The following is a 27,270-nucleotide window of genomic DNA, read 5'->3' on the forward strand; positions in this document are numbered from 1 at the left end:
ATCACAAATAAAGAAAGGCACATTTTCTTCCAAAGTGATCTGCTTGCAGCTTTGCAGCTTTCCTCCTTAGAGAAGGCTGGTTTTCATGTGCCACCTTAAGTCTTGACTGAGAAGTAAAACCAATGTGAATGATACTGATTTTCTGGAGAAATAAGTATATTTATAACATTAGTGTAAAGCACTGACTATGACATAGATGTCTTCTCTTTTCTTTGGAAGCTGATTAATTGAACATCTTTCTTTTGTCATTTTATTGTGAAATATACAACATATATAGTCAAATGCACAAAACGGACATGTGCATCTCAGTAATTAACTACAAAGCAAATACTTCTGCAGTCACACCCAGATAAAGAAATAGAACTGTGCCATCACCCCAGAAGGCCCTAACTTTTCTTTCGGGGTTGGGTAATTATGAGATCAAAGAAGGGTTTGCAGAGAGGGCCAGTTGAAAAATCACCAATCAGCCAGGCAAATAAAGGGTTTTATACTGGGCAAAAGCCTTAGCAGTTTGGAAGACCACAGTGCATTTGGGGAGCTGGAGTGTGGGCTGAGGATTGTGGAGGAGGCGGTGGTGGGAGGGAAACAGCTCAGAAAGACGGACAGGGCCAAGGCCTGGCTGAGGAGCTGAAGCATGGACTGCTGCCTGGGGAAGAGCGGGAATTACTGAACAACAGGCTCTTTATCACGTTGAGATCTGCTCTGTTGCTTGTGGGATGGGCACTGTCTTGCGAGGGTTTGGGTGTGAGGTGAGCAAGAGATTGGTGGAAAAGCTATTGACAGTCTGGGTTAAGTTTTTCCTCTTATCTAATAATTCACTAATTTCTGTGGTGATATTTAATTAGTGTAATTTCTAACTGAAAAATGTCCTCAAGTCTTCATGCAGCCTACATCTGCCTCAGCTTCTTAACTGGTCTTCCTGCCTCTTCCTGCCCATAAATCTAATCCAGTGACATTTTTTAAACTGTCTTTGGGTGGGTTGGAGTGGAGTGGATGATGGGTTGCGGGGACCAGGAGCAAAGGCCTAATAAAAATAGCCATAGATGAGATAAGAGAGAATGATTTGAACCTTACTGTGACGTCTTTCAGTATGTTTTAGAGATTTCCCTCCCCACTATTAATAATAACCTGGGACTTCAACTAATCACAGACTCAGCCAGTCATCCTTGTTGATTACTAATACTGCAGGATCTGCTCCTTTTAGTTTCTTCCTTGTCCTAGTTCTTTTAACACCTCGATGCCTTTGCGAATTCTTTTTCTTCTGCCTGAATTTCCCTCTACACTCCTTGTTTGCTTGAGGAACTTGAAGTCATTCTTCAGGGCCTAGATGAAATGTCACCACTCTTTCCTGGCTCCCCAGCACTTTGTTATTCTACTCCAGGGACAGCACTCAGGTACAGTAGACGCATCTTAATTGACCTCCAACTAATCTTGCTGAGCCAAATTGACCAAAGGTGGCCATTCCTATCCCTGTTGATGCTGACTGATGCTAGCTGCATTTTCATAGCTGTTAGCATGTAAGAGAGGGTACCTGCTCACACCTATTCACACCTGCTCCCACCCACTGAATGAGATGCTCATTGAGGGTCATGGGTTTATTCCTAAACCTGTTTATAGCAGTTATAGTAGCAAATGTTTTTAATGCAACATTTTAGTGAAAGATATTTTATGTAGCAATAAAATATGGGTGCAAAAGAAGAGTGTCTGTGACATTGAATATTGATGAAAGTGAATTGCTTAAATTGCTGTTTTAAAGACTAGACAACTTTATAGTTGGGGGAGGGGTGGTGAGGAGCATAATAATCTAGAAAACGTCTGCTGTCATATTACTTTGCAAGTATTTTGCAGTTCTGCATTTTTAAAGAGACTTAAATTGGAAGCTGGAAGCCATTCTTGTGAGTATGGCTTATGCAGAAAGGCCACTGGAGGGCCAGCCAGTGGGCTTAACTTAAAGAAAAACTTTGGCACAGTATCAAAGGGTAGTGAATGAATATTTATTCATAAACTTTAAATTAAAATAATGAAGGAAGGTATGTATACTTTTTAGAAAATAATTTCCTGCTTTAAATGACTTTTCAAAACCAAATTATGTATAGATCTTGATAATGATAGGCAAGAAAACTTCTACTCTAATTTAATGCTTTTAAACATGTGCCTTAAATGCTGCATTTAACTCTTGGAGGACAAAACAAACGTCTCAGTACTCTTTGTGTTTCCAATACTGGCACATAGTGGGCTTTTCATAAGTGTTTGTCAGTTGACCAAGTGAATAATGAATGAATGAGTTCTTTTTCTACTTCCAGAGCTCATCAGTATACTTCGTGTTGTTTAACTGGAGATTCAGGGGTTTTCTGCCCAGTATTTACTTCCCTCCCCACTATTAATAATAACTTCATCAGTATACTTTGAGATGTTTAACTGGAGATTCAGCGTTTTTCTGCTCTAAAATTTATTCTACCAATGTATCATGGTACAACATACCACCAGGGAGCAGAACTAAATCTCTTGTGGGTTTGGTTCTGGATGTGTTCTTTTATCATTATATTTCTCGTTTTAATGTGGGAGGGTAAAAAAATTGATCCAACTTGGTCCCCCACTGTCTCTAGCTCCATGCTCTGTGATTATTTGCTGAAATGGGGAAAATCCGGGAAGAAAGATTAGTGACTGTTTATCAGGAAGAACAGGTAAAGAGTGAAAGACTGGGGATATTTTAAAGAAAAAAAAACTGCTGATTACAGGAGAAGAGAGGGGCACTTGTTAAAATAGAAAGGAAACAAATCATCATTTATTTACATGCAGAGAGAAAGGACTTTTGTTTAACTCTGTGTATTTCATTTAAGCACAACTTAAAATTCCTAAGTATTGTATTCGTGTAAATATGGATTTAATTAGAATAAGTATAGATTTATTTCTCTAAATCCATTCAAACTGTGCATTTTTATGGAAGACAGTAGAAGGACGGCTGACTCTGGTAAGTGGTCAGAGTGTAACAAATAGCTAAAGGTTTAGAAAAAAGGGAAAAACAACATTGACTTTATCCTGATAGGACTTTCTAAAGCAAAATTTTGAAGTGAAAAAGGGAAAAAAGTGTTTAGATGGTTCCTTCCATACATTCATTTCTCAATGAATAAATAGTGGTTAAGTGCAAAAACTTATTAGGTTCGTGCAAAAGTAATTGCGTTTTTTGCTATTACTTTTAATGGCAAAAACTGTGATTGCTTTTACACCAACTTCTATTATTGTGTTTGTCTCTGGATATAATTTTAAAAGTTGGGCATGCAGCTTCGTTTCTTTTCTTTTTTAGTAAAGTAAGTAACACCTTTTCTGAAATTTGATAAATCATGTTTCTATCTTGTTGAATGAATGGAGATATTAAACCAGCACACCTTCAGAAGATGCCCAATGTCTTATTTGCTCTTGGGCTGTTTCTAGTTGTAGGATTTTTTTTTTTACCTTGAGTTATATGTTTTTTTAAAACCCTCATTACAGGTGTTTTCTTTCCTCCTTTCCCCTCAATTGCAGCTCGAGTTAACCTTCAGCTACTTGGAGATTCATGGCGTCATTTGCAGCAAGTCAGCTCAGGTGAGTGTGAAAAACGGATCACTGCAAGATCATGATCTTTCTTGAATTCCTGAAACCCTAAAATGTTGCTTGAGACAATGTGGATAAACAAGGTTAGGGAAGATGAAATTTTCGAAATGAGAGACTCAACACTGGCTGTGTGGACAGGAGTTGGGAATTCATTCTGATAAGGAAAACACATTCTCCATAACTCAGTTTGTGAAGAACTAATTAGCTCTTATGATAACTGGCAGTGTAAACGTGAGAGTACTGTTCCTTATAGAGTTTGTACAACATGCTTTAACACTAAAATTTCATAGCAATTGTATAGTACTATATAAGGTCTTAGTGGGAATATAGTGATAAATGAATTTTTTGGATTTATTAAAATGCAGATTTAAAAAATAGCTTTATTGGGCTATAACTAACTGCAGTAAACTAAAGTGTACAATTTGATAAGTGTTGACATATGTATGACTCTGTCTTTGCCCTCTTCCCCACCTGCAGTCAATCTGTAGGTATCTACTTTTGGTTGCTGTAGTTTGCATTTTAAAAATTTTATATGAATGATGTCATACAATGTATACTTCTTCCTGTCTGCCTTCTTTCAGTCAATTTAATTATTATTTTAATTTTTAATTTTATTTTTAGTTCTGGGGCACATGTGCAGGGTGTGCCAGTTGGTTACACAGGTAAATGTGTGCCATGGTGGTTTGCTGCACCTATCCACCCATCACCTAGGTATTAAGCCCAGCACGCATTAGCTATTTTTCTTAATACTCTCCCTCCCCCAACCCCAGTTTAATTATTTTGAGATTGATCTATTTTGTTGCATGTCTCAATAGTTTATTCTTTTTGTTGCTGAGTAGTGTTTAATTGTGTGGCTATATTACAGTTCGTTTATCCATTCGCCTGATGTGAGGGACATTTGGGTTGTTTCCCATCTTGGCTATGATGAATAAAGCTGCTATGAATATTTAAGTACAAGTTTTTGATTGGACCTGTACTTTCATTTCCCATGTGTAATTAACCTAGGGGTAGAATGGCTGAATCGTATAGTAGCTATATCTTTAACTTTTTGAGAAACCGTCACACTTTTCCACGGTGGTTGTACTATTTTACATTGTCCCCAGCAGCATATGAGAGTTGTAGTTCCTCCACATCCTCCCCAACACTGGTATAGTCAGTCTTTTTAATGTTAGCCATTCAACAAGTATGTAGTGCTTTTTCATTGTGGTTTTAATTTGCATTTCCCTAATGACAGAACATGTGGAGTATCTTTTTATCTGCTTATTTGCCATCACGTATTTCCTTCTGCCATTACAGAAATTGGGCTGTTTGTTTTCTTATTGAATTTTGAGTTTTAAAAAAAATACATTCTGGATACAAAGCCTTTATCAGATATTTTCTCTCAGTCTGGTGGCTTGTCTTTTCATTCCCTTAACAGTGTCTTTCAAAGAGCAGAAGTTTTAAATGTTGATGAAGTCCAATTTATCAATGTTTTCTTTTATGGATTGTGCTTTTAGTGTCATATTGAATAAATCTTTGCTTAACCCAAGGCCACAGAATGTTCTATATCTTCCAGAAGTTTTACAGCTTTAGGTTACACATGTAGGCCTATGATCCATTTTGGAGTAATTTTTGAACATAAAGCTATGTATAGATCAAAATTTTTTTTTAGTTTGTCTTTTTTTTCTCATATGTGTATTATATTCACTTGTTCCAGTAACATTTGTTTGAAAGACTATTGTTCCCCCCCTGAGCTTGTTTTCACCTTTGTTGAAATTCTGTAGTCCGTTTAAGTGTGAATCTATTTCTGGACTCTGAATCCCGTCTCCTTGCTACTATCTTCATGCCACTCTTATACTCTGTTTGTTATTGTGGCTTGTTTACAACAAAATTTGAAATCAGATAGTGTTAGTCCTCCAACGTTTTTCTTCTTTTTCAAAATTGTTCTAGTGATTCTAGGTCCTTTGCAATTCCATACGAATTTTAGAAACGCCTCAGTTTCTATAAAAAGCTTGCTGGAATTTTGGCTGATATTACAATAAATTTTTAAATCACTTTGGGGAAGAGCTAACATCTTAGTAATGTACAGTCTTCGGACCTAAGAAAACTATGTATTTCTCCATTTGTTTAGGTCTTTTTCAGTTTTTCTGAGTGTATTTTGTTGTAGCTTTCAGTGTACGGGTCTTACATATCTCTAAATTCATTCCTAAGTGTTTAATATTTTTTGATGCTACTATAAATTGTGTTATTTTTTACATTTCAGTTTTCAGTTGTCTCTTGCTGGTATTAGAAATATAATTGATTTTTGCATATTGACCTTATATCCTGTAACCTGCTATCTTGCTCTACTCACGTATTAGTTCTAGTAGCTTTTAAAAATAGATTTCATCATTTTTTACAAAGATGATGTCATTTGTGAATATGGATGGGTACCTTTTATTTTTAACATGGGTGCCTTTTATTTCTTTGTCTAGTCTTATTGGTATTGGGAGATATTCCTCCATTGGTGGAGCAATTCCTACATATTTTGCTGGGTATGCCAGGAATTTAGTGCCGTGACTTCTCTTTGCCCAGGCTATTTCTCAGGGTTGATTGCAATGAGCATCTTGTGGGATGGTGGAATAGTTCCATTGAATAAAGAACAGGCTTGCTTACTTCTTACCATGAAAACAGTAGATTTCCAATGTCCAAGGGTTCCTTTCTTGTCAGCAGCCTACTGTGTGTGCAAGCATCCATCTGAAGCACCATGTGGGACTTTGAGGGCAGGGGAATCTATCCAAATGTGGTACACATGCCTTTTGTTGTACCATGAATCATAAAATCCTATGTCTCTGACCCAGGTGTCTCCTGTCTTCTGCAGCATCAATGAAACATCTAATAGGCTAACTTACCGGCCTACAAGTAGGGTAAAAACTCAGAACTTGACAATTGTTCTGGTACTTATAAGACAGTGCTGAATGGAAGTGGCAAGAGCAAATCTTCTTGTCTTTTTCCTAGTCTTTGAGGGAACGCATTCATTCTTTCACCATTAAGTGTGATGTTAGCTGTAGGTTTTTAAAATAGATGCCCTTTATCTGGTTTAAGAAGTTTCTTTCTATTTTTAGTTTGTTGAGAGTTTTAATCAGGAATTAGTGTTGGATTTTGGCAAATGTTTTTTCTCTGTCTGTTGAGATTATTGTGTGGTTTTCTTTCTTTTTTTAAGCTTCTTAAAATGATGAGTTATATTGATTAATTTTTTGAATATCAAATATTTGATTCCTGGGATGAGTCTCATTTGGCCATGATATATAATTATTATTATATATATATTTTTGAGATGGAGTCTCACTCTGTCACCAGGCTGGAGTGCAGTGGCACAATCTTGGCTCACTGCAACCTCTGCCTCCCGGGTTCAAATGATTCTCTTGCCTCAGCCTCCCGAATAGCTGGGACTATAAGCACGCATCATGACATCCAGCTAATTTTTGTGTTTTTAGTAGATATGGGGTTTCACCATGTTGGCCAGGATGGTCTCAATCTCCTGACCTTGTGATTTGCCCGCCTTAGCCTTCCAAAGTGTTGGGATTACAGGTGTGAGCCATGATATATTATTTTTTTAATGTTGAATTCCACATATTAAAATTTTGTGAAGAGTGTTTTGCATTGATGTTTGTGGGAGTTATTGGTTTGTCTTTTTTTTTTTTTTTTTTAGCATTTTTGGCTGGCTTCTCTATTAGAGAATCATGGATTTATAGAATGATTCTATATATTTCTCCTCTATAGAGGAGGAAGTAGTTCCTTTTCTTAAATTTTTTCTGTTGAGGTGGTATTAATTTTTGTCTTAAATGTTTACTTAAATTTACTGGTGAAATATTTGGGCCTTGAGTTTTCTCTTTGGGAAGGTTTTTTTTTTTTTTTTCCAGACAGGGTCTCGCACTGTTGCTCAGGCAGGAGTGCAGGGGTGCAATCTCAGCTCATGGCAACCTTTGCTTCTCGGGCCCAAGCGATCCTCCTACCTCATCCTCCCAATAGCTGGGACTACAGGCATGCACCACCATGCCTGGCTAATTTGCGTATTTTTTCCTAGAGACAGGGTTTCTCTGCATTGCCCGGGCTCGATTCGAACTTCTGAGCTCAAGCGATCCACCTCCCTCAGCCTCCCAAAGTACTGGGATTACAGGCATGAGCCACTGTGCCCAACCTGGGAAGGTTTTAAATTGCAAATTCTATTAATATTCCTTAATTATATAGATCCATTTATATTTCTTTTCTTGAATGAGCTTTGGTAGTTTGTGTCTTTTAAGAAATGTGTTTATTTTATGTAAGTTGTTGAATTTCTTGAAATAAAGTTGTTAATATCCACTTGTTATACTTCTAATATCTGTAGAATATCATTCCCAATATTGGTAATTTGGTTATCTCTCTCTTTTTCCATTTCAGTCAGGTTAGAGGTCTACCAATTTTTTTTTATCTTTTCAAACAACTTTTTTTTTTATTATTATACTTTAAGTTTTAGGGTACATGTGCACAATGTGCAGGTTAGTTACATATGTATACATGTGCCATGCTGGTGGGCTGCACCCACTAACTCGTCATTTAACAACTTTCTTTTTGGTTCCATTGGTTTTCTTTATTGATTTCATTGATTTTCTATTTCCTATTTCATCGACTTTTGCTCTGATCTTTGTTCTTTCCTTCTACTTTTTGTTTTAGCTTTTAAAACTACAAAGAAAGTGTGTTTGTGTGTATGTGGAGTTTGTTCGTAATGTTCTTTAAAATTGTCAAAATTGTCACTATGTTTTTTGAGATTTCATACAAATTCTTGGAACTTTTCCACAGTTCATCTTAGAGCAATGTTTTATTTTATGTGTTTATCATTTTCCAGAAACTGTAGTTTGAAAGAAAAATCGCAGCAACATATGTTTGCCCAAATGGTCAAACATATGCAGGAGTGAATGATCACTCGTGAATGATGACATAATGACATAACAAGGGTCTTCTCGGTGGTCTTAATTCAGGAATGTTTATGTTTATGATTTGAGAGCTGGGATGGGAGCAGAAGGGCATTAGTGAAAATGTTAATGCCAAGGTTATGTTCAAAATATGATTTCACTGTGCTATTTAATTATGAGAAAGAGTGTTGATGCAGCAAGACTAATTTTCCCATGTGGCTGCCAAAATTGGTCTTACCACACTTGTAGTCTTGCCCCTTTCAATATGCGTACCATTCAGAGGAACTGTGTATAAAGCCGTCTGTCTCAGCCCCTGTCAGTGTCAGTACCAAATGAATAGCTTTACAACAGTGCTTCAATTTAGCTTTGACCCACAGTATGGACCTTTGAGATTAAATTATAGTGAACATTGGCACTGCTTCTGTAAATGGCCTAGCAATTCAGAGACTGGCAATACTAGTAACCTAATGGTATTCAAAATTTGCTGTGTTTTGGAACTGCCTGTGATTGTTTTTAAAAATATGCTTTCAGCAGTGTCCTTCTCTCTGTCACATCATACTTCCTCATTCTCCTCAAACACACACAATATATACTTAGGACAGTTACAGTTCTATACATCTGCGGTGGACGTTTGTTTTTTTAACAAGTGCACCATTTGATTCTGTTGCATTCCAAAGGTTAAGAACCAGTGACCTGTGTAACCAGTGACCTCTAGTTTTGATTTTCTTTTATATAAAATCATGAGGATGGGAATGTCTACCAGTGGCACTCAGAATCTAGCCTTGATTAGGAATTCTTTTGTAATGTTCTCTGGGATTTTTTTTTCTCCTTGCTATTTTTTATTATGATTTAATTATAGCTCATAAACTCAGATAAAATTCCTGAGACTTACCTACTGCATTGTGTTTAAGAGTGAGTGATTGCTCTATTGAGTTAGCGAAATGTGACTTTTACTATTGCTATTTTCCCCTTTCTTCAGAAATGTTGGAAACCTTTATCTTATTTTACAAGTCTCTATGCCACATTGTTTTCTGGTGCTCGAGTTTTATTGCCTTCATGGTATTTAAGTTGAGGCCAGCAGTTATACAGTTTTATAGTTATACAATTTTTGGACCTTTTTTTGTACAACTGAATACCTGCTATGATTTTTTCTTGAATTATAGGGTTAATTGTTTGCTATGTCACAGAATGATATTGATAAGCCATCTACCACACATGGATGGATAAGCCATCCATCACCACATATTTCTGACAGGAGAGAAAAACAACTCACAGATCTGTTAGCTGGGGATTAGTAAAACATGCTGCCCTTGAAATTTAGTCAGGTTGTTCGACCTTAAAAAAGGCGGTGGAGTGGGGTGGGAAATTTGAATCATACATAAGTTACTACGGCTCATATCTCTAATTATTATTTTAAATGTATATTAGATATCATGGGTTATATCCTGCTAGGTGTCTAAAGAAAATGTGTTTCAAACATTCTGTTCCTCCCCAGCTGAAATGGGAGGGAAAAGAGTATTTGATAGGAAGCTCTTTTTTTCTTTTTTGATGAGATGACTTATTGTGTTGGTTTCACCTCTATCACTTTGTTGCAGTCTTTACATTATGCAAAGGTGGTGACATCTTACACAGGGTTGTGTGAGTGCTTGCTTGTAAGGTTGAATTGAAGGCCTCATTTCTTCCTCCACCTGTCACCTTTTTTTCTTCTCTGTCATTCTATTCAATCCTGTGCAATTAAAGATGATTAGGTGTTAAGATTAAGTGGAATTAGAATAAGCTAATTACTAATTACTCGCACCCAAACTGTGAACTGAATAGATGTGCTAGATGTGAAGAATGTAAAAGTACCCCTGTAGTGAAAAATATAATTACCCATGGTGGGAAGGTTGGGAGTAGGGTGCAGAGCACAGACACAATGGCACATCAAAAGTGTCTGGCTTTTAAAAACATGCATATGCACAGATATGTGCATATGAAAACTATGAGCCTAATTTCACTAAGTAGATTTAGTCTTACTTAAAACATCTTATAGACTACTGGGTTGTTTAGCCTCCAGGTACAATAATGCTTGATGTCTTTTGCTAGAGGAATACCTCTTGAACCAGCTTTTAGAAGACAAATGGAGCCTTTGCCTAGAGAATTTTAAAGGCTTTGCCTTTCATTTCTTGAGGAATGCACTGAAAAATAGGAATTTTAATTTTTTTATGTACAACTAACTAGCACAGAAGTGGTATTTATCAAATACTCGTTGACAGATTCTTCTAGAGGTATTTATGAAAAAGTAACATCTGAAACACTTAAATTATTTATATCCTTTTATTTGATCTCATCATTTTGACATACCTTGCGTTACTTTTCATTTTAACATACATATGTTGAAATACTTACATTATTATTATTTTCAGTTTGGGCTAATTTTAGGAAAATGTAAGGCAAAATCTAAAAACTGCATTGCACATTATAAAGTGTTCTCCATCATATTTTTGTATAGATAAAGTAAGAACAGGAAGTAAACGTGTGCAGATATTTTGAAGAAGTGATAATCTAAGAGGATTGCATTTTATGGGAATTTTTTGGGGGGTAGGAAGATGGGGTTTTGCTATGTTGCCTGGGCTGGTCTTGAACTCCTAGGCTCAAGCAATCGTCCTGCCTCAGCCTCCTGAGTTTCTGGGGTTATAGGCATGCACCACCACACCCAGTTTACATGAATGTTTTTTGAGATTAAAGAAAATGGCATCTTTTTTTTTAGGTGGTTGAAGTTCTTCTTATTTGTAATGTGTACATCTTCAACTTCTTGCCCCTTTTGTGACCTGTCCTCCTTTTCACAAGTTAGTTTGTACTTATTTAGAGGACTAGCTGTCTCAGTCTCAACATTTTTTGACATGTTTTGGACATCTCCAGCAATTAATTATAGGAATGAGTCTTAGTCTAACACTAAACCTAACACCAAACATTTTATTAACGTGTTACCTTAATATTCCAAGTATCCCCTCTTCTTAGAAAGCTCAAAACCATTTTTTTTTTTTTTTTAAGACAGAGTCTTGCTCTGTCATCAGGCTGGAGTGCAGTGGCACGATCTCGGCTCCCAGCAACCTCCGCCTCCTGGGTTCAAGCGAATCTCATGCCTCAGCCTCCTGAGTACTGGGATTACATGGGATTACAGGCATGCATTACCACACCCAGCTAATTTTTGTATTTTTGTATTTTTTTTTCTTTTTAGTAGAGACAGGGTTTCACCATGTTGGCCAGGATGGTCTCGATCTCTTGACCTTGTGATCCGCCTGCCTTGGCCTCCCAAAGTGCTGGGATTACAGGCGTGAGCCACCGTGCCCTGCCGATCGAAACTTTTAAAAGCATTTCTCTTTTGCTCCCAAGCAAAAGGTTTTAACATTTTATTTAAGCATATGATAAGGTTTCTTGTCTTTAAAATGTGTGTGTGTGTGTGTGTGTGTGTTTTAAAGGTAGCTTTTAGATTGCCTATGGGTACCCACAGAAAGATATAGCCATACTTACACTACATAGCAGGGAAATAAAAACTTTGTAAGACTGTAGCTCAGGACAAAATCTTGGTAAAAGGAGAAGTCGTGTTTGAATGTGGGAGTTCAGTCTCTATCATATGGGAGTCTATTTGAATCTGCCAGCTTGGCCCTTGGAAACACTTGCTTCAGTTTCTAGATGTTTCTGACAATACTTCCACCCTCTACCCAAACACTTCTTTGAGTCTTAAATTAAGTGCATTATTTTAAGAAAGTGCTTCTTTAAAAGCTAATATTGTGATCCTTTTGTAGTTCATGAGCGTGATGGTTGGGTGTTCACGCACATATGTGAGATGTGCTACCCTCGAACCTTGTTAAAAAAAAAAAAGCTAATATTGTATTAGTATATATCTGTGTGACTATGTACTTTACAATATTTAAAATAATTAAAAACGGAAGGAATTGGACTCATTCTTAAGAAGTGTCCCACCGGTTCTTGCAGATGATTGTGGAAACTGAGAAGTGCAGCATTTCCATGAAGATGGCGTCGCCCGAGGACGTGAGTGAGGTGCTGGCTCACATAGGCACCTGCCTGAGGAAGATATTTCCTGGCCTCTCTCCAGTGTGAGTTTCCCTGGGCAGGGTGAGGAGAGCAAAGAACCTGTTCTTCCTCAAAACGGCAAATACAACAATGCCTTCTTTTTACCCCTTCACTTAGTTCCTCTCTCAGACTTCCTTCTCCTCTTAGATATTAAATATCAAAACCCTTATCAAAACCCTTGTGTTTTGGTCTGAGGATTTCTACAGGGCTGTGTCTTATTCTTTAAAGAGCTTGAGTGATGAAAGGATTTGGCAGTCCTTTAACTTCTCATAAGACTAAAACAGTAACCTTTTTAATATAACTCCAGATTTACACGAGTGTGAATATTACAGCTTATTACCAGAGTGCCAGGGGCTGCACGCTTTGTATAGTGGCACCAAGTATAATGCAGATGAAGAGAGAGACAGTGCTTTATTTTCTTTGCTTTTTTATTTTCAGGAACAAGAAACCTAAAAAAATGGAATGTAAAAATCCCTTTTTTTCATTGTCCTGTTAGTGTTCTGAAATACCCATTAGGCATATTAGTAAATTTCGTTCATCCACGCCCTCATATTTTTTGTTAAGCTTTTAAAGTCAGGATTATGGGCTTGGATACCTGAGTTTATAGTTGGGGAGTGTGTGGGTTGTTGGGATGGAGGAATTAGATTGACTGAGGTGAAAGGCAAAGAGATGCTTATGTCTGAAAGCTCCCTAAAATAATAGGTATAGTCAAAATACCCTCCTGATAGAAGAACAGGATTCACAGATGGCAGAAAATTTCCCTCCCATTGCTCTCCCAGCAGGCAGAAGTGTATACAGGGAAGGGCTGGAGGCCCCACGTAGACATGTGTAGCATGCTAGCTGTGTTCCTTGCGTGGTGGAGGTGGGAGGGGAATTTTGGGAACAGTTGCCCTTCATAAAACATGCTCCTCCTGCAATGCCTTGCCTGCAAGTTGAGAGACAAAGCAGCAGGAAAACCTAGGCTTCTAGTCATTTAAACCTTGTGGATGACTAAAAGTGGCTCAGTGGGGACAGACACTCCCTTTCAAACTCTTCGGCCTTAAGAGGCCTGCTCAGTTCCCTTCACAGCCCTTCGCAGGGCTCTCTCCCTTCCCCACGTGGTGGGAGGTGAACACACCAGAATGGAAGGCTTGCCCTGTGCTTGCTGGTTGTTCACCTTGGGCTCCTTCCTCCCTGAAGCTTAAGTCTTGTGGTTCTCTGATTATCAGGGTAGCTGGTTGCTGGGGGAGCTAAGTGTCCCTGGCCTCCATTTCAGTGGAGTGGAGAGGGTGAGCTGGGGCTGCCCTCTGACTCCTGCTTGGCTAGAATTTCAGGTATGAGGTGTCTTCAAGGCAAGCTTTCCTGGTCTCTCATCACACACACAGGCGGTTCTGGAGAAGAGGTGTGGGCAGCAGTGGGTGGTTGGATGAGGTAAGAAGTGAATCCATGGTGGCAATGGGAATTGCCAAGAAGCAAAACCTTAGGAATGGGTTCGACATCATCCTTAAAGCCACCAGAGAACTAGCTGGGGTAATCATGAGTTAACAATAGCTACAACCCATTTTCCTTAAACTACATTTCAGTAATGCGACTTTGTACATGTGTTTCTTTATAATGTGCTCGCTTTCCTTCTAAATTAATACTGATGAAATAAAAAAATTATTAAGCACCGCCTTACTTGGCAAGAGCTTATAATACCCTGAACTTTAAAGACACTTCAGAGCAATATTTAGAATCTCTATTTTCTTTAAAAGGCAGCCTTATTTGTTTAGTATTGTAGGATTTTCAGAGAAACTAACCATTTTTATTTTTGGTTTGGATTCTTCCATTTTTTTCTTCCCAGAGAACATTGAGTAAGAATAGTATTTTCACTTATAGCTTCCATTTAACTTCTTGTTAAAATCTTCAGGCAAATATTAAACCAGTATTAATCACCTCTGTTTCTAGGAAGAAAGTTCCCATGTATATGTTGATTTCTAAATCTGTGACCTCTGCTGTATCCAGGTCTTCATCCCCACTTACCAGCTGCCCAATAGGGCATCTCTACAAGGACAGCCCCACGCACCTCACACTCAGTATGTCCCACACTGGACTCCTCACTTTCCCCCCTAAAAATTGCTTATATTCTGTATTTCTATCTCAATTAATGGCATTGTTGTTCACATAGTCTCACAAGTTAAAAGCTGAGCCATATTCATCTCTTGGTCCTTACTGTCATATTCAATTGGTTGCTAAGCTTTTAAAAATATTATCTTAATATCTCGTGGTCTGGTTCTTTCTCCTTGTTTTCATTTCCACTGCCATAGTCATTTTCTCCCTTGCATCTTTCTAGTTAGTCTCCCTGCTTCTAGTTCTTCTCTTGCAAGTGATCCTTCATACTGTCATCCGAGTTATCTTTTCATAATTCAAACAGTATCTGTTCTTTGCCTAAGCTCTCAAATGGCTGGCTTTCCTGATAAAATGTAAATTGTATAGCCTGACACAGAGTACCACTGTTTTCCTGTTCCTGAACACAATCAGGCTCTCTCATATTTTCAGCACCATTATAATAGCTCTAATCCTGACAAATTCCAAAAGATTTAACTCAGGTATCTTCTCATCTGTAAAGAGAGTCTTTATTCATGTTTCCAGTGAACTTTGGATCACTTCCTGCACTAGTACACATCATACTGTGTTGTAAGTGCTTGTTCATACACTTATATATTCCATGACTATTATTGATTTTCTACTATATGCTAGGCATAGTGCTAAGTGTTGAGGTCCAGCAGTGAACATGGTCCCTGCCCACGTGGAACTTACATTTTAACTTGGGGAAACAAACCCCCCAAAGAGGAAAATACATAAATCAAGTAACAGTACCTTTGAGTAAGTGCTGTGAGAGAAATAGATGGGACTCGTATAAACTTCTGTCTCCAAAGGCCTCCCTGTGGCCATGCTAACTTCAACAGACCTAGTGGAAGAGAAGGCGCCTGCCCTATAAGAGTAGGGCAAAGAATGTCATCTTCCCAGGGCTTCTGTTCGTGCTATTTCTCTTGCCTAGAAAGGGCTTGGTATCCCTGAGAAACTGAAAGATATCCACTTTGGCTGGGGTATAATGAAGAACAAAGATGGGAAGGGATGAGGAATGATTCAAGAGGGGGCTGGAACCAGCACTGGTGATGTAGATGTGGTTGATGTAGAGCCTCGTGGGAAAGAGGTTGGGATTTAGTAGTATTTTCCTGGGAAGCCACTGTAACATTTTAGGGGTGGGAGATAAATCTTTAGATAGTTTATGAAAATCTTTTTTTTTTTTTTGTCTGCTAAAGAGAATGGACTGGTAGCAGAGCAAGAGTAGAAGTAGAAAGCTAATTTGGACACTTGTAGTAATCTAGGCAAGAGATGACTGTGGTCAGGAGAAAGGTAGCAGCATTAGGTATTAAGATAAGAGAGAGGGTAGATGTAAGCTTTATTTTGGATGCAGGAGTTGCTGATGGATTAGGTAAGTGTGGGTAAGGGCAGTGAGGAAAGAAAGAAGAAAAACAAGGATGGCTCCTCAGAGTCCGGTTTTAATAACTTGGTGACCAGTATGACAGCAAGACAGAGAAGGCCTGGGGTAGGTGGGGGACAAGTATTTTCTGGGGGGTGGGATCTGTAGCCATTCTGTTTTAGGCATGTGGAATTTGAGATCTATTTGTCTAGGACCTACAAGACCTCCATAGACCTCTCCTCCAAGCTCCACTAGGTGAGGCTATCAGGTAGGCAGATTTGTGAGGCTGGGGCTTGGAGGAGAGGTCTGGAGTTGGAGCAAAGGTGAGTGCCATGAGAACAAGATGGTCTTCACTGCATGGCTGTTGATAACATCACCTGGAGAAAGATGTGTAGAGGAGGCATACGTGGAATGAGCTCAACACTTAGAGGTCAGGTAAACTAGGAAGAGCCACAAATGGAGTTGGGTAAGGACTGGCTGTCAAGGTAGGAGGAAAACCAGTGAAAAACCAGGGCCTGGGAAGGAGTGCTGACTCTGCAGAATGATGCTGGGGCTGAACAAGCTGCAGACAGAGAGGTGTCCAGTGTTGGTGACGTGGATAACATAGGCACCTTGATGAGAGCAGGTCTAGGGGTCTGGTTGGGAGGGCAGACTGCTGTGGTTGAGGGATGAACTCAGAAGTGAGAAAATGGATGTGGCATATGTGGACAACTTCATAGAGAAGATCAGCTATTAAGGGGAACTGACAAATTGGATGTAGCTAGCGCACTCTGAGGGATTACGGGGGATTTCTGTTTGTGTTTAAAATGGGAGATAAAAGCATATGCTTAAACCATATGGCTGTAATGAGGGGAGTGATCAGTAGAAAGAGAGATTTGTTGCTGGCGACTGCCCTAATAAATAAATCAGCAATATCCTTGAGAAAGTGAGAGGCAAAGTACAAAACACACCTGTCTTTCCTTCTAGGCTGGGAGCTGCTTAAACAAAGACCATGTTTTTATTAATCTTAAATCCCTAGTTCTTGGCACATAGTAGGTACTGACTGAGGTTTTGGATGAGCACATACACTTCACACTTAATCAGTTTCCAGTACCTTGTTGGGTGATGTACCATGGGGCATAGAGAAGTCAGAAGACAGTGGCCCTGCCTTCAAACCATGAACTCATTAGCTGAGGTAACCTGAAGCAGATGAGACAGGAGATGATTGGGTGTAAGTGGGAGATGAATGAGCACAGGCTGGCTTTGCAGAGGAGATTTACTGCAAGCGGATGGAGAAAATTCAGAGGAGAGAGTAGCGAAAGGAAAGGCAATTCACATGAAGAGACCAATTGGAGAGAAGGTGCAGATTATAATTTAGAAAATGTCTTGCCAGAGAATTAAATTACCTAAATGTATTTGACTTGCATTCCTCTTTTCTACCCAACACACACAGTTAGCTTGTCTCAATAAGCCTAATATTTTGTGGTTTCTATGTTATGCCTTTACTCTTGAAGTTCCTTAGATTGCATTATATGATTTTGGCAGGGGAAACGTACAATTTTATTGGTATTGGTTGTGTGACTAGAGAGGGTGGAGAAGTCGGTAACCATATCTTTTCTCCTACATTCCCAGTATGCCTTAAGTCAAAGCTATCAGTCAGGGGAATATTTGTTTATATAAATAATGCACAATAGAACATGCAAAATAAAATATGTTTCCAGTAATGTCATATATTCCACTCATGATAAATTGGAGAATATGAAACTATATTTAGAATCCTTAGACCTTGTAGGACTCATTTGTCCCATCAAATTTATTTTCTGAGCCTGTCTTGGGGGCCCTCATCTCCTTCCTTGCTTAGGGTACCTCTGGTGGTGACTGATGAACAGAAAAGGGTCTCATGAGGAGGTATTAGGAACCAAGTGAATCAGGAGGAGTTAGATCCTGGAAAATTCTCAGTTTGGGTAATCAGTTCTTGAATACTCTACGTATGACTCTATATAAATGAACCTATACCTCCAAAGATCTGAATTTCTGATTTTACCCATATACAATTCTGAAAATAACATCCATCATCCAAATCAAATATATGAAAATATACAGCCTGGGCAACATAGTGAGACCTCATTTCTACTAAGAAATTTTAAAAACTAGCTGGGTGTGGTGGTATATGCCTGTATTCCCAACTAATGGGAGGATCACATGAGCCCAGGAGTTTGAACTTGCAGTGAGCTATGCTCACACCACTACACTCCAGCCTGGGTGACAGAGTAAGACCACATCTCAAAACAAACAAACAAACAAACAAACATATATATATATATGTGTGTGTGTGTGTGTGTCTATGTGTGTGTGTGTGTGTGTGTATATGTAATCAGCTCTTAAGAGAATGCAGGTTGGAAAAAAATGAAGGATTTAAATTAAAATTTGTAGTATTTACATGTCATATTTTCTTCCCATCTCCTGTCTCCAAATATATGTTAGGATATTTCTCTCTCCCTCTCTCTTTCCCTTCTAAAATGACATTTTCTCCTCATGAAGTATGGAAAGTTTAATTCAAAATATAGAGAACATGTGTAAAGAAGAAAATTTAAGTTAAATTTAAAAATCACCCCAACTCAAATCACTGTTATCGTGTGTTTTGTTAACATTCCAATCTTGGCTATAGACTGTCGTTGGAGGCCTCACCTCTCAGACAGTGACAACCCTACGGGGTGAACTAGGGAAGGGTTTAGAGCTTCAGTGTTGTCATCTGTTTTCTCAGGGTTGTCTGTGATGGCAGTTCTCTTCAGGAAGTCATTCTGTGTTATGGCCTTCAGCTTTTCTACTATCAAGAACCTTGGCTGGTCTCCAAAACAAAGCTGGATTTTTTTTTTTAGTATTAAATGATATTGTTAATACAGGTATGGGGTATGAAAATGTGAGATTATTATGGAGAAAGCTGATGAAATAGGAGTTTATATATAAACAAGAGAAAGGTGGTTGCTGTGTTTTGGTAGTCTCTTCACTTTGCAAAGCAGTAGGTAGCCTTCTGTTGTGGTGTGGCTTGCAGCATTAAAGCATGTGCTATTCTGGAGACAGCTGCCATGTTGCATAGGCTGAGCATTGGAATTGAATTTTAAAGAAATCAATTAGTGTGAGTACATTAAAATAATCTATAATTTTTTTGTGTCAATAGTTTATCATGAGATTTGCATGGACAAAGAGTTGGTGTGTTTGTCATCTAGTTTGCTATTTCTTGCTGCCGCATATAACTATTTTCTGAGTCTTGTGCAATTTAAATGCATATAGTGCAAATGCTGAATCAACGCTAGTACCGCTTGCATGTGAGAGACATGTCTTGCTTATGTTTTAGGATTTTGGTTTACCTTTTATGGTACTTATTGGACAACAAATCCTCTGTCTTTCTGTCTATTTAACACTGTGTGTGTGTATGTGTGTGTGTGTGTATGTGTGTGTGAGCTGGTGCCCAGTAACAAATACACTGATGGGGCTCCTTGCTCTCATTTAACTACAGGCGGAAAACAACTTCTGTAGAGTGGACTCTCCTCTCACTCATTATTTCTGTGCACAGTGTTAGCATAGATAAGAAACAGTTCCTACCTTCTGGAAATTTAGTTTTTACAACTTTATCTGTTATGGAAATGAATGAACTTGTTTCATGAGACTCCTTTAGCTCCTGAAATCTCAGTTGAAAAAGAAAAATGAGAACTGTAAAGAAGCGGAGCTACTTGAAAAGGCCCCGCTGGACACGTCCGCAGGTTGGTTCGCACAGATGTCTCCCCTAGCTGCTGCCTCCTTTACTCTCTGATTGATTTCCCCTTAACCCTGAGTGTGAATGTCCACTGTTGTTTTTCGAGTAAAACTGAGGCTCTGGTTTCCAAATCTACCATCAAGACTAATTTATTTCTTTCTGTAGTTGTAGACTGCCAGCTTCCTGTTTTTAATCCCACCAGCTTCCGGTCAAAGATTTTTGCCATATTTTCTTCCTGTGTTTGAGTAGCTAAACCCCCTATGTATCATCAAAAGAGCATGGCCTGCAATTTTATGGAAACAAAGCAAGAATTTTAAAAGAGAAATGTGATCCTAGATGAGGTCAGACAAAAGTCCAGCTTTCTGTGTCCAAGGTTTACCTAATTGAGTTGAATAATGGCTGCGCCTACTTCTGACAGCCTTGCTGTTTCTTTGCATAATATCTGCTTCATTGTCTTGATGTAGACAGAATATAATGCCATTAAAATGCCAGATGATGGTTTTGAACCAAGATGAACCATTCCAAATTGCCAGATTCTGTAATATCATTTTAATTATAATGTCTTCTCAAACATGGTTACCCCAAAGTATTAAAATAATGGTTCTTAATTACAGGTTCCTTTGGGTAAAATAGACAAAAATCATGCTGCACTTGTAGATCTTGTGCATTTACACGGAATTTGAAGAAATTAATGACATCTGACATGTATTAGGTAAACAGGCATACCTTGGAGGTACTGTGGGTTTGGTTCCAGACCATTGCAAGAAAGTGAGTCAAGAACTTTTTGGTTTCTCAGTGCATATAAAAGTTACGTTTACTAAAGTATGCAATAGCATTATGTCTAGAAGAATATATATACCTTAAAAATACTTTGTTGCTAAAAAATGCTAACAGTCACCTGAGCCTTCAGTGAATTGTAATGTTTTTGCTGGAGAAGGTTTTGCTTGTGTGGAAACTGATGGCTGCTGTGACTATCAGGGTGGTGGTTGCTAAGAGTTCGGGTGGCTGTGGCGATTTCTTTTTTTTTTTGAGATGGAGTTTTGCTCTTGTTGCTTAGGCTAGAGTGCAATGGCACGATCTTGGCTCACTGCAACCTCTGCCTCCTGGGTTCAAGCCATTCTCTGGCCTCAGCCTCCAGAGTAGCTGGGATTACAGGCATGCACCACCATGCCCGAGTAATTTTGTGTTTTTAGTAGAGATGGGGTTTCTCCATGTTGGTCAGGCTGCTCTTGAACTCCCGACCTCAGGTGATCCGCCTGCCTCAGCCTTCCAAAGTGCTGGGATTACAGGCATGAGCCACTGCGCCTGGACTTACAATTTCTTAAAATAAGACAACAGTGAGGTTTACCACATCAATTGACCCTTTCTTTCATGAGTGATTTCTCTGTGGCACGCAATGCTGTTTGATAGCATTTTACTCACAGTAGAACTTGTTTCAAAATTGTAGTCAATTGTCTTCAACCCTCCCACTGCTTTATCAGGTAAGTTTACGAAATATTCTAAATCATTTGTTATGACTCAAGGGACATTAAAAAGAAAAAAGAAAAACAATCTTTTATTGTCATTTCAACCAGGTTCACAGTGTCTTTTTTTTTTTTTTTAATTATATTTTAAGTTCTAGGGTACATGTGCACAACATGCAGGTTTGATACAAAGGTATACATGTGCCATGCTGGTTTGCTACACCCATCAACTCATCATTTACATTAGATATTTCTCCTAATATTATCCCTCCCCCAGCCCCCACCGCCCGACAGGCCCCGGTTTGTGATGTTCCCTGCCCTGTGTCCAAGTGATCTCATTGTTCAATTCCCACCTTTGAGTGAGAAGATGCGGTGTTTGGTTTTCTGTCCTTGTGATAGTTTGCTGAGAATGATGGTTTCCAGCCTCATCCATGTCCCTGCAAAGGACATGAATTCATCCTTTTTTATGGCAGCATAGTATTCCGTGGAGTATATGCACTACATTTTCTTAATCCAGTCTATCATTGATGGACATCTGGTTTGGTTCCAAGTCTTTGCTGTTTTGAATAGTGCTGCAATAAACATACATGTGCATGTGTCTTTATAGTGGCAGGATTTATAATCCTTTGGGTATATACCCAGTAATGGGATTGCTGGGTCAAATGGTAATTCTAGTTCTAGATCCTTGAGGAATCGCCACACTGTCTTCCACAATGGTTGAACTAGTTTACAGTCCCACCAACAGTGTAAAAGTGTTCCTATTTCTCCACATCCTCTCCAGCATCTGTTGTTCCCTGACTTTTTAATGATTGCCATTCTAACTGGCGTGAGATGGTATCTCATTGTGGTTTTGATTTGCATTTCTCTGATGACCAGCATGTTCACAGTATCTTTATCAGAAGTAGATTCCATCTCAAGAAACTTCTTTCTTTGCTCATCCATAAGAAGCAACTTCTCATTTGTTAAAAGTTTTTTCGTGAGATTACAACAATTCAGTCACATCTTCAGGCTCCACTTTTAATTCTAATTCTATTGCTGTTTTCACCATATCTGCAGTTACTTCCTCCACTAAACTCTTACACCCTTCAAGGTCATCCATGAGGTTTGGAATCAACTTTTTTGAAACTCCTGTTGATGTTGATATTTTGACCTCTTCCCGTGAGTCATGAATGTTCTCAATGGCATCTATGATGGTGATTTTTTTCTGAAGGTTTTCAATTTACTTTGCCCAGATGCATCAGAGGAATCACTATCTATGGCTGCTTATATTGCCTTACAAAATATATTTCTTTTTTTTTTTTTTTTTGAGTTGGAGTCTTGCTCAGTTACCCAGGCTGGAGTGCAGTGGTGTGATCTCGGCTCACTGCAAGCTCCGCGTCCCAGGTTCATGCCATTCTCCTGTCTCAGCCTTCTGAGTAGCTGGGACTACAGGTGCCTGCCACCACGCCCGGCTAATTTTTTTTTTTGTATTTTTAGTAGAGATGGGGTTTCACCGTGTTAGCCAGGATGGTCTCAATCTCCTGACCTCGTGATCCACATGCCTTGGCTGGGATTACAGACACAAAATATATTTCTTAATAAGACTTGAAAGTCAAACCTATTCCTGGATCCATGGGCTGCAGAATGGATATTGAATTAGTAGGCATGAAAACAACATGGATTTTTTTGTACTTCTCCATCAGAACTCTTGTGTGGCCAGGTGCATTGTTAATGAGCAGTAACATTTTGACAGGAATCTCTTTTTCTGAGCAGTAGGTCTCAACAGTGGGCTTAAAATATTCAGTAAACTATTCTGTAAATAGATCTGCTATCACCCAGGCTTTCTTGTTCTATTGTGGAGTGCAAGCAGGGAGATTTAGCATCATTCTTAAGGGCCTTGGGTTTTTGGAATGGAACATCAGCACTGATTGGCCTCAACTTAGAGTCACCAGCTGCATTAGCCACTAACAAGAGAGGCAGCCTGTCCTTTGAAGCTTTGAAGCCTAACATTGACTTCTCCCTAGCTAAGAAAGTGCTAGATGACATCTTCTTCCAGTAGGAGGCTCTTTCATCTACATTGTTTAGTGTGGCCATCTTCATCAATGATCTTAACTATATCTTCTGGATAACTTGCTTCAGCTTCTTCATCAGCACTTGCTCCTTCATCTTGTACTTTTACGTTATGGAGACAACTTTCCTTAAACCTCATGAACCAACCTTTGGTAGCTTCCAACTTCAGCTTCCTCCCCTCTCTCAGCCTTGATAGAATTGAAGAGAGTTAAAGCCTTGTTCTGGATTAGGCTTTGGCATAGGGAATGTTTCATTCCAGACCACTAAAACTTTCTGCATCTCAGGGATAAAGTTGTTTCACTTTCTCATCATTCACATGTTCATGGAAGTAGTGCTTTTAACTTCCTTCAATAACTTTTCCTTTGCATTTGCAATTTTGCTAATTTTTTGTTGCAAAAGGCCTAATTTTTAGCCTGTCTCGGCTTTCCATGTGCCTTTCTCACTAAGCTTGTTTCTAGCTTTTGATTTAAAGTGAGAGATGTGCGACTATTCCTTTTACTTGAACACTTAGAGGCCATTGCAGGGTTATTAATTGGCATAATTTCAATATTGTTGTGTCTCAAGTAATGGGCTTGGTGAAAGGGAGAGACAGAGAGGAATGGTTGTCAGTGGAGCAGTGAGATCACACACACTTTTAAGTAGCTAAGTTTGCTGTCTTATATGGGTGTGATTCATGGTCCCCCAAAATAGTTACAATAGTAACATCAAAGATCACTGATCACATCACCAAAACAGATATTATAATAATGAGGAAGTTTGAGGTATTGTGAGAATTACCAGAATGTGGCACATAGACAGGAAGTGAGCACATGCTGTTGGAAAAATGGCACTGATAGATTTGCTTAATGCAAGGTTGCCACAAAGCTTCAAGTGGCAAAAAATGCAATACCTGTGAGTATAATACAATAAAATGAGGTATGTCGGAACCTGATTATGTCTTAGTCATAAAACTTACAAAGAAGTAGGAGGAATATTTTCCATGCCAACAGAATGTATTTAAATGATTTGATATGTATTTGAGGTTTTCTCCAGGAGTAGAACAACCCAACCAGGCAACCTCCCAGGCCCTAGCATATTATATCTGGAATACATCCATTCAATCAGAAAATGTAAATAACTGGGAACATTTTCTTCAAGTCTCTGCAAGGTGATGGAAATTCATAAGAATGACTGAGAGCATTGTATGTAGCAGAGTGCCTTGAAATCATTAAAGATGAAACTATATTCAATACAAGTTAATATATTTATTTCACCACCTCTCACCCACGTCCTGTCATGGTACTGGGTGACTGACGCCCTGACACCCTTCCTCACAGCTCATGACCTCTTCACCTCTACCCTACTTCCACTTGCTTTTGTGGCCACATGACCTTGTCATCTCCTGGAACAGCTTATTCCGTGGTGAAAAAACAGCCCTCCCCCTCTGACTACAGCCTTTCACTTCCTCTCCCCTGGAAGTACCAGTATTTGGACTTTTTCAAGGCCTCCAGACTGGGGGTGGCTTGGCTTTCTCTTCTTCTGCCACCCCCGTCCTGCCTTCCTGTCCATTCTTAACTGCTCAGCCCACAACATCCATGACTTCACCTAGGCCTTGTCAGTATCCTCTGCTCCTTCTGTCCACACTGTTTTTCTGACACACCCACCTGGAAATCCTGCATCCTGCAGCAAGCCAGCTGCCCACCTCTCCATATACATTTGGGCTGCTGAGGGCTGCAGGAGAAAATCCCACAGCTATTTAGCCCTGAACCACCAAGAATCCATCACCTTCACTCTCAGCTGGACTGTTAACAGTCCTGGAAAGTTCTTTTTTATTTTTCAAGCTATGTTTTCTATTTCTCAATTTTGTAGAAAATTGAGAGCAAATACCTACACAGGCAGATATTTGTTCACAGTGCCCATCTAATCATCACGTACTCATCTGTTTACAGTCTGCCATGGCTCCTCGTTGCCCTGAGAATAAAATCAAAATCCTTTTATTTGACCTGTGAGGCGCACCATGGCCTGGGATTTTGCCTTGCTCCCCAGATTCTTCTGTTACTCCTTTCCTTATCACACATCATTTGCCAACTATTTTGAACTAGATTGAATTTCTGGTAAGCATGGGCTTTCTCATCTTTGGGGGTGTGCTGTTCCTTTATCTGAAACACTTTCCTGGCCCCTAGCTCACACCTACTCTCGCCATGCTTCACCTGATTGTCTCTTTTTGCCCTCCTGTGGGTCTTAGCAGAGATATATTTTATACCAAAGAGCATTTCCAACTCCCTACGTCCCACCTCTTCTCCTCACCAGGGAATAAGCTAAGTGCCCCTTCTTTGCCCTCGCTTTCACCCTGAACTTTCCTTGTGTTAGTTCTCTTCCACTAGTGCCTGGTTATTCGTCTGTTTCTCACAGTAGACTGCTAGCTTTGCGAGGGCAGGGGCAGCATCTGTGTTTAATCATGGTTGTATGCCTGGTACCTGGTTTTGGGTCTTGGCACTCTGTAGATCTTTCATAAAAATTTTTTGAGTGAATTCATAAACTATTCATTAAATGATTACTCTGTGATAACTAATGACAGTATCAGTTAACATATATTGACATTACCACACACCAGGGATTCTTCTTTTTTTTTTTTTTGGAGAGTCTCCCTCTGTCACCTAGGTTGGAGTGCAGTGGTGCAATCTAACTGCAGCCTCTACCTCCCATGCTCAAGCAATCCTCCCACCTCAGCCTCCTGAGTGGCTGGGACTACAGGCACATACTACCACACCTGGCTAATTTTTGTATAGATGGTGTTTTGTCACATTGCCCAGGCTGGCCTTGAATTCCTGGGCTCAAGTAATCGCCTGCCTTGGCCTCCCAAAGTGCTGGAATTACAGGCTCAGCCCTGGGGGGGTTATTCTAATAACTTGATAGGTACTATTATCATTTTTTCTCACAATAACCCTATGGGATAGCATCTCAGAAACTGACAAATTCAGAAATGTGTCAGTTCCTGAAAGAGGAAACTTTGGGATGGTTGGCTGTACTTTTAACCACTACTCTGTCTTGTCTCTGCATGTGTGGGCAAGAACTTTGTTAGGTTCTGAGGAGGAGGTTGGGGGGTTGGGAGGAGCTGCATATGTTCTCTGCCCCAGAAGAATCATGGCCCAGGGGAAGAGGTAGCAAAAGGAACAACTATTCCAGTATGACTTGATCAGTTTCTTGATGGACATGTGTGCAAGGCACTATAGAAGGACAGAAGAGATTTTTACTTTAATTAATTGAAAATTAGTAATTTATATTTGGTATACATGTAATCTAATAATTCATTAAGTGGAGCACACTTTTCAAACTATTCTAACAAAATCTAACATTATAAAACTATAACATGGAGACTGCATTGCTAAATACCTTTCATCTACAAAGGAAAGTTATAGGGATTTATTGTTATGTTTTCTAGATTTCTAGCTCTCTAGTGCTCAAAAAAATTGAAAATTGAAAAATTGAAGAAAAACTGAAATTGAAGTGACACTCATCTTTGTTTAAGAAAAAGGAATGTGACAAAATTTATTTCTATGTGCAGTCAAAAAGTGTGGTTTGTGAAATGTGTTGTTGTTGTTGATCTTACAGGAGAATCATGAAAAAAGTCTCCATGGAGCCATCTGAGCGCCTGGCTAGTCTCCAGGCACTGTGGGACAGCCAGACCGTGGCTGAGCAGGGCCCCTGTGGTGAGCATGCATTTTAAAACTGAAATGTGAATAGCTGGATGGATATCCCCCTGCCAGGAAGTTAAGTCTATTCCTAGTGTGCTACTGTAAAGGTGCAATTAGTTTCAAGGTGTAATTAGCAGCGCACAGACTTTAGATTGGTAGACAAAAGTCCTATATTTAAGCTGTATTGCATCCTGCTATGTACTTACTATAGAACAGGGAGGAGAATCTTTGCTGTTTTCCCCCCTAAAAAGGAAAAGGATAATCAGCATTGTCAACATCGGTCATATTTAAGCTTTAAATTTTTAATTTAAACATCATTTTGCCAAAG

At 39.1% G+C, this 27,270-nt stretch overlaps 2 protein-coding genes and 1 pseudogene across 17 annotated transcripts in view; 2 read left to right on the forward strand and 1 right to left on the reverse strand.

Annotated features, from left to right (window-relative positions):
* The window catches only part of CMAH (cytidine monophosphate-N-acetylneuraminic acid hydroxylase-like), a 374,208-nt gene that overhangs the window by 342,902 nt on the left and 4,036 nt on the right, over positions 1 to 27,270 (reverse strand). The gene's annotated exons all lie outside the window — the stretch shown is intronic.
* CARMIL1 (capping protein regulator and myosin 1 linker 1) overlaps positions 1 to 27,270 on the forward strand; it is a 342,528-nt gene that overhangs the window by 143,691 nt on the left and 171,567 nt on the right. For all 15 annotated transcript variants that reach the window (XM_063707376.1, XM_063707383.1, XM_063707384.1 and 12 more), the window contains 3 exons: positions 3,523 to 3,582; positions 12,480 to 12,601; positions 26,860 to 26,957. In XM_063707376.1, coding sequence (XP_063563446.1) covers positions 3,523 to 3,582; positions 12,480 to 12,601; positions 26,860 to 26,957 — 280 coding nt within the window. The remainder of the gene's footprint in view (positions 1 to 3,522; positions 3,583 to 12,479; positions 12,602 to 26,859; positions 26,958 to 27,270) is intronic.
* Positions 12,278 to 12,398, forward strand: LOC115935192 (uncharacterized; annotated as a pseudogene).

This window comes from Gorilla gorilla, chromosome 5 (genome assembly GCF_029281585.2).
Source record: "Gorilla gorilla gorilla isolate KB3781 chromosome 5, NHGRI_mGorGor1-v2.1_pri, whole genome shotgun sequence".
Lineage (NCBI taxonomy): Eukaryota > Metazoa > Chordata > Mammalia > Primates > Hominidae > Gorilla > Gorilla gorilla.